At 41.7% G+C, this 12,262-nt stretch overlaps 1 protein-coding gene across 1 annotated transcript; it reads right to left on the reverse strand.

The window, feature by feature from the left end:
* Window positions 1-192: 192 nt before the first annotated feature.
* Window positions 193-6,878, reverse strand: FGA (fibrinogen alpha chain). Its single transcript, XM_048305216.1, has 6 exons — window positions 6,772-6,878; window positions 4,927-5,055; window positions 3,862-4,045; window positions 3,422-3,567; window positions 1,408-2,479; window positions 193-1,051 (listed from the first exon to the last, which is right to left on the reverse strand). Exons 1-6 carry the CDS (start codon window positions 6,820-6,822, stop codon window positions 342-344), a joined length of 2,292 nt encoding a protein of 763 aa, XP_048161173.1. The 5' UTR covers window positions 6,823-6,878; the 3' UTR covers window positions 193-341.
* Between the last annotated feature and the right edge of the window lie 5,384 nt (window positions 6,879-12,262).

Raw genomic sequence — 12,262 nt, forward strand, 5'->3', positions numbered from 1 at the left:
AATTTCATTATGAACATACTTCTAAATATTTTTACTTCTTTAGCACTCCTAAACAAAGTAAATAATTCAAATTAAAAATTTTTATCTCAAGTCAAGGTTTGAGCTGCCAAAGACATAGACATAGACAAAGTTCATATCAAAAGGGTTTTTAAATCAATATTTCTTTGTCAGTTAAAAATAAGATCCAAAAAGTCTTGTTGATAATTAATCACTGTTTATTGTTTCTAATCTGCAAATGTGTCCAGTTGCCTTCAAATTCATGGGGTAAAGGTACATCATACATACATGTATAAAAAATCTTTTCAACTTGTAGTCATAACACATGTTAAAGGCCTGTCTTTCTACAGGGTTTCTATGGGCCTGATTTTCATTCTAACAGTTTTGAGGGAATAGTCAGAGGCTTTAAATGGCAGCCAGACTACACCATTTTCGATCTCGTAGGGGACATTGTACCTGGGGTCGTAGTGGCCCCCCAGGTAGTAAATGCCATTGAGGTTGGCGGCCTGGCAGCTGTTGTACCACCAGCCGCCCCCGTACATCTCCGCACAGTTCTCCTCCCAATGGTCTTGGTCCCAGTCGAAGGTGCTGAACTTCATCTGGGCGTGGGACGTGTACTCGGTGCCCTCTTCCACCCAGCCAGTGATCAGGGCATCCCCGGCAGTGCCCTCGTAGGAGGACACGGCCAGGGCGTACCCTTCAGCTTCAGACCCTACCTGCATGAGATACTCTGCAAACACAGCATTTCCATCCCAGTCCTCTAACTCAACCCGAAGGAGAGTATCATTCTGAGTCAGCAAGTGTATGTTCTCATTGCCCAGCCAAAACTCTCCTCGCCCTCTGCCATCCACGCTGCCGAAACCTTTCTTGTAGTCTTGCCAGGTCCGGTTAAAATTCACTGATCCATCCATTCTCTGTTGGATCAATAGCCATCCTCCCAAAGTGGTCTCTTGGTCGCAATAAACTGACAAAACCTTATTGGATCCCGCTGGCTTGATTTTGTAAATGCCACTTTTGGCACCAGAAGTGTGTTTCTGGCGGATATCATCACAGTCTAAAAAAAAAAGTTGATCTGGTTTGACAGAAGTTACCAGCAAAGTTTAATAAAAGGTTCAGAGGAATCCAAACACCAATAGCTCAGGAAAATCATTAAACATGTCTTGGACTATGCTAGGTATAGTGACAGGCAACATTAAAAAGAATTCAGGAAAGAAAACTTTACACTTCTTAAATCGTGAATTGTCTATGTAATACCCGAGTATTAATGAAATATTTTCCCTTTTGTTTCCGAGGTGGTAACAACAGACACAGTGCTTGCACTTTATCATCACACTGTTGTACTACAGTATCTAAAATCATTGTGTCAGTTTGGTTATGGATGGAGTTCGGCTCCATTACCTCAATAACTACCTTTCCCAGTGCTGGGTGTCCTTCGCCTCCCTCCTGACGGTCTGATGCTGCGTGCCTGAAAGTCTGGGGTATCCTCTGCACTCTGATCATGTTCCAACCCACCTAGCTGCTCATTTATTTCACGGGTCTTTAGTGATTTGGTTTCAAAAGTGGAGCCTCCCTTGTTGAAACTAGAAGAGCTGGTCACTACAGTCTTGGAGCGACTTGCACTGCCAGATGGGAATCCAGATGGCTGAAGGTGAAGTCCTCCAAAGTCATCTTCCTCCTCCTCTCCTAAGTCTGCAAATCTGTCTTTTCCCCCGTAAGTCCCTGAATGACTGGATGCTGCTGTACCTGTGTAGCTACTGCCTGTGCTGGTTGTGTGTCTGCTGGTTGAGAAGCTGCTAGATCCACTAACGTGCTTAGTAGCAGTGGATGGGGAGTCAGGGGTAAAAAATGACTCTAGCTCAGGGAATACAGTCTCTAGCTTGTGCAAGGCATCTGAACCACTAAAATGGTATGTGCTCCCTTCCCCTCCAACATTTCCAGCTAAATAGGAGCAGTCTGAGCCATCAGAAGAAACTGTTTTCTCAACTACTTCTTCTCTAGGGCCATCAGGCCCAGAGACAATTTTTTTGGTGGTAGTTTTGGTGCATCTACGAACAGTGGAGGAGGTTTTGTCTCCCAGACCAAGGGTTTCTCTCCCATGAGTAGGAATAACTAATTTGCTGGCGTGTGAAGGTCCATCCCCCCTTGATTCTGCCATGTGATACGAGCTGTCGCCTCGAGAGGGTTTTGCATCTGCTTCTGGTCTTTCTAATACCGCTTCCATCTGCTTGATATTATTAATTATGTTCAGAGCTTGCATTTCTGGCAGAGGCTTGTGCTTAAAATGATCAGGAACATTAGAGTCCTTAAGTGGCCTCATTTTCAGTGTACTCAAGGTGGTTGCTTGAAGCTCTGGGTGCAAGTTGATGGAGTTGGCTTGGGCAAGCTGCTTCTGGATGTTGTCGTAGCTTTCTTTGTCCACCTTGTAATCAAAACTTCTAGCACAGGTTCCTTTGCAAGCTCGTATCTTAATATCAATGTCCACCTACATAACCAGAGAGAAGTAATTTGGTTAGGGAACTTTCCTGACTTTCTCAAACAAGGATATCTTATACTGAACAGGGGAAAGATGAGAACTGCCCTAGTACCTCCCACCCACAGCTGAGGTTTTCCAATTTTTGGTTTTGATATCATCATAGGTTTATTTCCATTGTAAATACAACATGTGCAATAGCGCAGTGCACATGAGTTCCATCAAAAAGAATATTGTAGGAGGTTCCCAACCTCTGCTCCCTTTATTTTTGGGGTGTAGGGGTGTCTTCCTGGTTTTGGAAGGAGTGCTGCAGAGTTGGACATGCTCCGTGGGGACTAGGGCAGAAATGGGCCTTCCAAAGAGAGGGGAAGACACTGGACCTGTCCCAGAGTCTGTCACGGCCCTGCTGTGAGGTCCAACATCTTGGGGTTACCATTGCTTTCTCAAATGATCCAGATGGTGGATTTCTGATCTGGGAATCAAAATGAGCCTCTGAGCAAAACCACTGTGCCAGGACTTTTCCTTGCATTATTATCAGAAGAACTGGCTGCAACCTGGAAACACGGGTTTTAATGCCAACCCTGGCAGCAGTGGCAGCACTGGGGATAGACAGAGTGCATCTTCCTTCTAACTGCTCAGCAACTCCTTACAGGAGGGGAAACACCTCCTACAGAAGCAGTTACCAGCAGATGGAGCATCCTTGCTGCCTGTCTGAGAGCAGAGGCAGCAGATGGGACTAGGAACTCACAGAATTCATGCTGGTTCCTAGAGAGCAGAAGTAGAAAACCAGGATGGACAGAAAGCAACTCCTTTGGGGATTTGTCTCAGCAAGTCAGATCTTTTGAGAATTGTACCATGTTTCCTCCCAGCTGGAGCACTGCTCACCATAACAGATAGATCCCCTTTCTGTAGCTAAGCCCTGGAAAGAATGGGAAGTGCTTAGCAGAGACCTACCTCTAAGCGCTTCATCTCCACCACTTGTTCCTGGATGCTGCTCTGCAGAGCTTTAATTCTGTTTACTTGAGTGACGACTCTCTGCTTTAATGTCACAATTCTCCGTCTCAGTTCTCCTGACAGGCGACCATACGTCTCATCAAGCTCTGAAACAGAAATGCCTCACAGTCAGCTATGCACATCTGCTTTTCTTTCTTTTTAAAATCTGTATCATATTTTAAAATATGTGATTAAACACATAATTGAGAACATATTTCTCATAGTACTGAGCAGATTAAAATTACATTAATTTTTGCTAACTAGTTAAGAGTCTATTATTATGACTGTTCTGTTTCTTGGTAATAATGTCCAGTGCAGCCCGTATTTTGACTACATACGGCTTATTCACAAAAAAGTAATAATTCAGTAATGGATAATAAAACTGGGTGCAAGACACTCACGCTGAGCACTGTCCAGGTTTGGTTTTAGTACATTCACAGTTTCCACAATTATCTGATTGGACTTCTTATAGTTGTTTTGATTATCTGAGAGCAGCTTCTTGATTTTTTCTATTCTTTGACTAAAATCCTGGTCCTTTTCATCAATCAGTCCTTGCATTCTGCATCCTGATGGACATTTGCTACCCTAGAATGTAAAGAGGGAAAAAATTGTGCTAAAATCCTCAAGAGTAAACATCTTGTATAATGGAATCAATGAAGCACATCCTCAGAAACCTGCCATAACTGTGGGATAAGGAACAAGTAAACCTTTAATTTTCCCTCTCCTCTGTTCTTCATGGGTGAGATTTTGTATACATATATATATTTCCTAAAGGTCTGCTGTTAGAAGTCTGTCATCCAGTTTGAGCAAGGATGTTAGAGGCCAGCGTTTTTAAGCAAAGTTTTCCTCAGAAAAGCTTAATGTTCTTACAGACTTAAGCTCTTTGCCAAGAAGTCATCAAATAAATGTAGCATAGCAATGTACTGAGATGCAAGAGGCAAGACTGACACAAATTAACAGTTTATATACAAAGATATCTAGTCAACTATTATGAAACTTTTGCCGAGCATCTTGTAATCTGACTTCCTGAAAATTAACTAGTGAGTGTATGTGATTCCTAGCTACTTCTTTTCTTTTTCTCACAACTTTCATTCTGGTTCCTTTCTTTTATGGCCTCCAAAAGTGGCAATATCAAAATTCTGAAAAGAAACACTTCTTATGTTTTTCTAGGATTAACCTTTGTTTCTTTAATCCTTCTTTTCCATACTTAGTTTCTCTTCTCATTCTGCACCGCTGCAAACTTCTCCCTCTTTCTTTTGTCTTGATTTTTTCCTTTCTTCCTTTCTTTCTTTCTCTCCCACAGGAGATCTCCCCAGGCTGCCCTGACCTGAAGTGTTATCTCGGCCTTAACCCTGAATCCCGTGCTGGCCTGTGGCACCTGTTGGAGTGATCCAGCGGCTGATGCAGCTGAGGCCCATGGGTGCCCTGCAGATGGCCCCACTTTCACCCCAGAGTTAATCGCTCACCCAGTCGTCATCCGCACAGATGGGCCAGCTCTTCTCAGACTGGCAGCTGGACGGGGACTTGTGCTCCACAATCCTGGGACCACGCACTCCTGCACCCACCTGTTCAAAGGTGCTCCCTCCGTCTTGTGCCTGCCAGGAGGAAAAAGGGGAAAAGCAAAACCAAGATTAAGTGAACAGCTGCCAAGGGAGCAGACACTTAGTGCCGATGTCCTCAAACACTCAGCTGATGGGAGGCAATCACAGCCATCTGGTAAGCATCACACCCAACAGTGCAAGGATTTTATGCCAACATTTCTTGTGAGATACGGTTTTGTTTGTTTTGTCAGAATAAAGCTTTACATCTTTTAAAATTAATGCTTCTATGTCAAGAGCTAATGATGCTCAGGATATGTTATGATCGTATCATTCCACAGAAATATTTTGTCCTGTGTGTAAATATAAAATTAACTTGAAATTAGATTTTAACTGGTTAAATTAAAGGAAATAATAATAAAATCCTATGTTCCATTTCCATTTGCTGCAATACTCTAAAATTCTTATTGTCACTTTACCACCTTCAATCTACACAAAAGTGACTTACAGATATATAAGAAGAGTTTTCCCTTCAGTGTTTCTGATTTTAATCACAGTTGCTAACTGTAAGCTTGTAGCACCGTTTTGCCTGACAAAAAGAGCAAGAAAACTACTAACACAATTAAAATAACTATTTCAGTGCTGGATGCATTTCACTGTGGTAATGGAAAGAAGAGAAATAAATATGCTGAGGTTTTCTTCAAACCTGAGAAAAAAAGTGATATATACAAGCTAATTCCAGGCCAAAACATGATAAGGATTCCTACAGTGTTATCACTTAGTAAAAACCATATTTTTTTTTTCTTTCTTTCATTAAGAAAGTTGTGCTTTAGGGCTTAAGATGTAATTAGGTCTGACTGAAATCCTCTGTGCACCTTTCGTGCTTTTCAAACATTATAATTAATGCTTGAAAATATTAATGACCACTTCTTAATATGTTTGATGATTAATTCTGAAGCTGAGAAAGGGATCCTAATTCTAGCCTCCAGGGTCAGAACCACTCTAGGGAACTGGACTGTCTTTATAAAAATCAGCAGATTCAAATTCAGTAGTTTGATTAATTAATGATTTGATCTGGCCCAAGTGCCTCCTAAAAGCAGCACATATATCCAGAAATGCCCTTTAGACATTGACAACTCCAATACGACTGCTTCTGAGAGAAATGTAAAGAATCTAACATAAGGTTATGGACTGAGTCCTCAATGAGAAAAAAAAGAAAGGTTATATTAACACAGTTGAAAATCAAGTTTATCTCCTTCCTTATGAAAAATTTGATTCTTACTTAGTTGTAGTTTAAGCTGATGTTGCTGCCACAAGAACCCTTGTTTTTAAATGTATCTTTCATAATAAAGGTTATTGTGTGTCATTTGTAGGTAGAAAATCCTGCTGAAATGCTGTCCAAAGGAAAGTAGAATTCATCCTAATAAATATGTAAATTCCTGAATGGTTGGAGCCACTAGCATCCAGCAAGTTACGTTTAAGACTGAGAGAATCACCTATGAATGTTTGAATTCATGGTAATGGATATGCTTTGCTGCTCTTGAAGCCAGGCAGATTCAGCAAAACCAAGTTAAGCAAAATTATAGAGAGCTGGATACTCAAGAATACTGATGAAACTTCATCAGTGAAGTGGTTACACTAAGATGCTGCATATATGTGTGCATTGAATTTTACAAGTTAGGTGACAGACAAAATTTATCTAGCTCATGAATGAACATTAAATAAATGCTTACTATTCAAAACAGAAAGATACAAAAAGAATCAAACTCATACCCAGGCTATGCTGAGGCATAGGAACACACAGAGGATCCTCACAGGTATCATCTTCAGGAGAAGAGCAAGAACTCTGACTGAAAGGATGCTCTTTGCCAGTCTTTTGGTGCAATTTAAACCTGGATGCAAACCTGAGATTAATCATTATGCTCTCCTCTGTTTGTAGAAAAAACATGCCAAATGCCCCCCTCCCCCTTTGGTGATTACTTAAGGCCTCTTGCGCAAGTTTCTGGTGTTATTTGCTCCAGATAAGTTTCTACAACACCAACATGCAGGAAACACCAAGAATTCCAGGAAAAAAATTGTCTAAAACTGTTTCTTGTAACTGGACATTCAGCAAAGATGTATGTCAGCACTGGTAGGATCCAGCAGTGCTTACCTTCCAGAAAACACACACTCAGTGGGATGGGCATTTAGCTGCATAATCAAAGAGCTGATATTTGAAAAAGGGGGTCATTGCTTTGCCCTTTCTGTGTGACTGTGTTCTGCTGCTGTGAAATACACTGGATGTTCCAAAATAAGTGCTAGTCTAAGAAAGATTGATACAGTCTACCTGTGACCATGTGGCCATCAACCAGAATTAATTCCTGAGGAGGGCAGAGCCCAGTTTGCATCAGTTTATACAACTGGATCTTACTGGTATTTGTGTAATACATGATGTGTTTAACACCATACTGTCTCTTACACAAATGGTATATTATACTTTTTCCCAAGTCAGATTTGTTTAAAATATGAATTTATGAAGAGCACAGCAGAGTACTTGAAAATGTCCCAGAACAGACTTTATGCATAATTAAATCTGCCTAAGGAGTCTTTTTTCCTTGATTGGTTCTATATTGGGCATAGTCTGTGTATGGCAACTTATGATAATGTCCTGGTGCTGTGAGCTCTGTAACAAGCCTTACTATTACTGAGGAGGGCATACGTGGCTGTCAGCCACTTGAAAGATGCTGCCCATCTCAAAGGCTTCCACTGCAGTGAGCAGGAATGAGAAAAAAACTTTGCTAGAGTAAATGTGGGTATAGTCAGTTGAAAAAACTACAACTCTCTTGGCATTTTAAAACTGAATGACATTCACAAGACTCTCCATCATCTACAGAGTGCATATTCTGCTTTAGAGGGACAGGTTTAAGCTTAGCTAGGACACTGTAAAACACATTAAACTCAAAAGAGCCGATTTTAGCTTTGGATGCATTTCAACCGCCTCACAGGTTTTGTCTTGACTTCCTTTCCTCTGCTTTTCCTCATGTTTTTTGTCTTCAGGAGGCTTGCACCCTCTCCACCTGAAGCTCACTGCAGTTGAACTGGACCCTTTGTTTCCTCCCATTTCTGGCCTTGAATTTCATGCTTCTCTTGTCTAGGAAAACCCTCTTGAACCTAACTTAACTCATACTAACATCACTAATAGCAAGTCATATCCTCAGGTAGCAGAAGGGCTCAGTACAATGGTATTACACTGATTAACACCTACACCTCCAGGATCGAGCTTTGCATGACAAAGAGTTTCTGTTATATTTAATGCTTAATCTTATTTTACGTGTGTGCATTCTGAAACAAGATGCTTTGTTTAATTAAATTTCCTGCAATAGCTTTGTAGATGTCTTCTGTTGAACCTCCTGCAACAAACTTCTAATTTCAGCAACAAGAGAGCCCAACTAACTTCATCAACAAATGTCCAAACACATCACGTATTACCTTTGCTCAGTTTGAAGGTCAGGCAGCCATGGAAGTATTGTTTGGTTGATAAAGGCACATAAGGCAGCTCCTGGACTCAAAGCAGATAATCAACCAGATAATAATATACCAAAATCTGCTAACTTCAGAGGATTAGTGGTGCTTCCCTACTACAAGTCCTACACAGTTTTTTTCTCTCTGTTGCAGCAGTTCTGTAAAAGAACTATAAAACCCCTGGAGGGCAATTAAATGCTTAAAGGAGGGAAACAACACAATAGGAGGAAATCTTGCAGGATTAGGATTAATTATTTCACAGAACAGAGTAAAATGGGCTTCATCAAAAATATACTGTGGTCCATGAAGAATGTCCCACTCAAACTCAAAAAAGCTCAATTTTTGCCTCTAAAATAAAAACAGAAGTCTGATCACACAATCTTGTGATCTTCATGCTCAGGAACACAAGAATTGCAGGTGCAACTTTGTGGGTTCTCCTTGTGCATACCCTCATGGACCCTGCTTTACCACAGGATCACATGTGATATTTCTTCCACTGAACCCCTTCTGCCTCACACTGAGCATGGGGATGGTGCTCCACAGGCAAGCATTTGCCCAGAACTGTACACTCTTTTCATTGTAGGATGATGCTCTGCAGACTGCTCAAAGCTTCAAGGATTTTCCTATGGTACATTGCAAACATTCATTCCCCGGCCATGACTTTCCCCTTTTCACAGTTGCAGAAACCAGGTGAGAAGGTTAAGTCAAAAAGTAGTTATTAATTTTTGGGATCCGTTTTGATAGTCTGAAGTCTTCAGAGCACACCCCATGTGCAGATCCCACTGCTGGCAGCTGCCTCTCTGTGCCTGCACCGCAGCTCAGGGGGAACAGCTAGCAGCCAGCTCTAAGACACGTGAGTGTCTCGCCTCTGGCCCCACAGGAGCTGGGTGATCAGGGCAGGAATAGCACCTAATTCTGCAGGGTATCAGCTGTAAGTAAGAGACCACTGTGCCCCACCCTGTCTTGCTAACTATATGCATTAAAATCTATGCAACAACTAAAGCATCCTTCATAATTCAGGTGTGAAATGTCACTTTGGTTCTAACTTTTCCCAGTTTGTAGGAGCTTGATTTTGTGATCATCAATAATACCTTAATATTATATTTGTAATTTAAAAGGCTTTAAAAATCAATAGTAGTAAGAGCACAAAAAGCAAAAGAATTTCTGCCTTTTCAACCATGCTGACAGAGGATGTGACAATTTGCTAGGTGGTGTTCCAGGCACTGGTCACCAGGCTAACAGGGGACACAGCAAGTAGCATGTTCCAGACCTCCTCTGACCCTGAGGGATGGCACAGCTCTCTGGTGACAGTCAAACACAGTGAACTTAACTCTGGTCCAAGTAAAACTCAGCCACCAAGGCTAGAGGGACTGGAAAAAAGTTGATATCTGGTCATGAACATTAGGTAAGCTAAGAGGGGTTTCCTGCTTGCTGCGAAGGGAACTGCTGGGGGAAGCTGGGGTGAAGGAGAAGCTTCTCAGGCTTTACAGTTAAGGGCTGAATCTGTGCCTGACCTTCAGCCTGTACCTCTGCTTTCATGCTGCAATCATTCAGTCACTTCTGCCGGTGTTTGCTTGAAAGGCTGGAAGCCAAGAGCTAGATAAACTTTGGATTTTACTTTAATTCAGGGTCAAAGGACAGAAGTGCAGTTCACTACTTCATCTGCCCTGCTCTTGGCTGAATGCCACAGTAATAGTCGGGGAGTCTGGGTTTTAGCTGTGGTTTGTGTGCCCTAGATGTGAGCCTCACCTTGTTTGCCCAGCACTGTCTGTGTCTCCTGCCCTACCACCAGTTTCCAAGTGGTGCCTTCTGCTCCTCTTACCTGCTCATTCATGACCCTTCTCTGGATGCTTTGTCTTAGACTCCATTCTCCTTCAGACTCAGCTCTCATGTTCACTTTCTCTTCATATGTTCCTCAGACTACCTAACTCTTTTGGATTCATTACTAGTCAATCCCAGCACTTTGTCCCACATTTTCCCTATGCCATGTCCCAGAACTGAGGAAACCAGAAGTCCTCCAGTCTGTCCACTTTATTTGATTCTTTCTACCTCTATCTCTTCCTCATTCACTATTTTTTTTTTTTTTTTTTTTTTTGCCTTTGGGGTGAGATTCCTCTGTTTTGTGCTACAGTTGTCTTTGGAAGAGTCACTGCAAGCTCAAGGTGTGAAAGAAAGGCCACCAAATCCTTTAATAAACTTCTATAAACTGACAGGTACAGACTTTTCTAAATACAGGTAACTTTTACTATAGGCTATGGTCTGACAGTCACGTATGATAAAAAATTATTTAGAAAAGAGAAATATACTGAGCTCTCAGTATACAAAATAGGGGCATTAAGTTCAATTGCAATGTACTTGCTTGCCAAAATTAATACTGAGAGTATTATTCTATTTTTAAGAGTTAGAAGAAATAGGAGGTCTTTTCAGGCCTCTTTCTGGTAGACAGGGGATTGGACACCATAAGAAGGAGCTTCCAGAGGCATGAGTCTTGCCAGATCTCTTTCAGGGCCCAGAGAACACAACTGTGGGCTGGGATGCTGCAGACTCTCTGATTAACTCTGGCATAGGACTTCATTTAAAGATCAGGCTTCTTGGATTTACTGACTCTGACCCTTCTGACCACTGCAGCAAATGCTCCTCTCCAGAGATTTAAATAATTTGTGAAAACTTGAAGACACCAATCAGCAAACCAACTGGAAGAATAAGCTGATTTTAGTTATGGTGAGCAATCCATAAAATACTAGCTCATATCCGTGAAATGTGTGTAATTACCGATTACAATTGTAATTGTAATTGTAAATTGCAGCCAAAATCTAAACCAGGAGAGGCAATAACAATTCTGACCTAGCAGAGTGTGAATACAGGTATCAAAGTGACAGAGGTGAAAGGAATATATTTTTTAAACCATGTTGCAAATATATAAATAATATCAACTTAAAGTAGTGTCATAGGTGGTATAAACTGAACACAGGAAGTGGAAGGGACTCAACCAATGCTACTCAAGTGGCTGTTTGCAGAACAGGGAGGAGAGCGGGCTTGCCAATCCTTCCCTTGCATCCTTCTCTCCAGCCTCTCGACACATACTGCTTCAGCTACATGGAGCCATGGGAGAGGTCTTGCAGCACAAAATGTTCGGGAAAACTGCTTTGCTTGGTGAGAAATTGAGTGTCAAGGCTGGCAGTGAGCTGTGCAGCATGGCTGGTTGCACGGGTGCAACAGTTTTGCGAATACACCAGTTCGGTGGTGTGGAGGGGCCATCCCTCGTCTCAAGCTGTTGTTAACCCCACCTGACCCTAGTGAATGATGCCTTCTTCTCACCTACTCCTGAGAAATCTGCCTTCCTCTTAGATTTTGACCCAAGAGTAAAAATTCAACTACGTGAAAATCTTAATAAAAATGAGGTGTAGGCAGTTTATCATGCTGTGGAGACTCAGATCCAGGGAAGATGCTCAGCACCAGCCTCACCAGACATCTGGGCATCAAAACTGGAAAACTGTTGAGGCAGCATGAACTGACTGTAAGGTCTCTTTTATCAGTGCAATGTCCTTCTGATGTCCTTCTGATGTCCTCCGTGATAGAGCACTTGAATGTGCTATTTAGAAAATACCAGGCAAACTTCTGTTCTTCCATAAGTAGCTAAAAATAAAGACCAGGATACACTTCCTATTTCACTTCTTAATGCATCAACTTGAAATAGTGATAGTTTCTAGCTCTGAGTGTATTTCTTTTGTTGAATGATTTATCCACAAACCTAATTTGGTTT

The sequence above is a fragment of the Corvus hawaiiensis genome, chromosome 5, assembly GCF_020740725.1.
Source record: "Corvus hawaiiensis isolate bCorHaw1 chromosome 5, bCorHaw1.pri.cur, whole genome shotgun sequence".
NCBI classification, from domain to species: domain Eukaryota; kingdom Metazoa; phylum Chordata; class Aves; order Passeriformes; family Corvidae; genus Corvus; species Corvus hawaiiensis.

Bases quoted from the DNA above. Each gene is read 5' to 3' on its own strand.
- FGA (XM_048305216.1), bottom strand. From the start codon at position 6,822: ATGATACCTGTGAGGATCCTCTGTGTGTTCCTATGCCTCAGCATAGCC. The intron at 5,056-6,771 runs GTATGAGTTTGA...TCCTCCTGGCAG, and splicing joins TATGCCTCAGCATAGCCTGG to GCACAAGACGGAGGGAGCAC. The intron at 1,052-1,407 runs GTAGTTATTGAG...TTTTTTTTTTAG, and splicing joins GACACCCAGCACTGGGAAAG to ACTGTGATGATATCCGCCAG.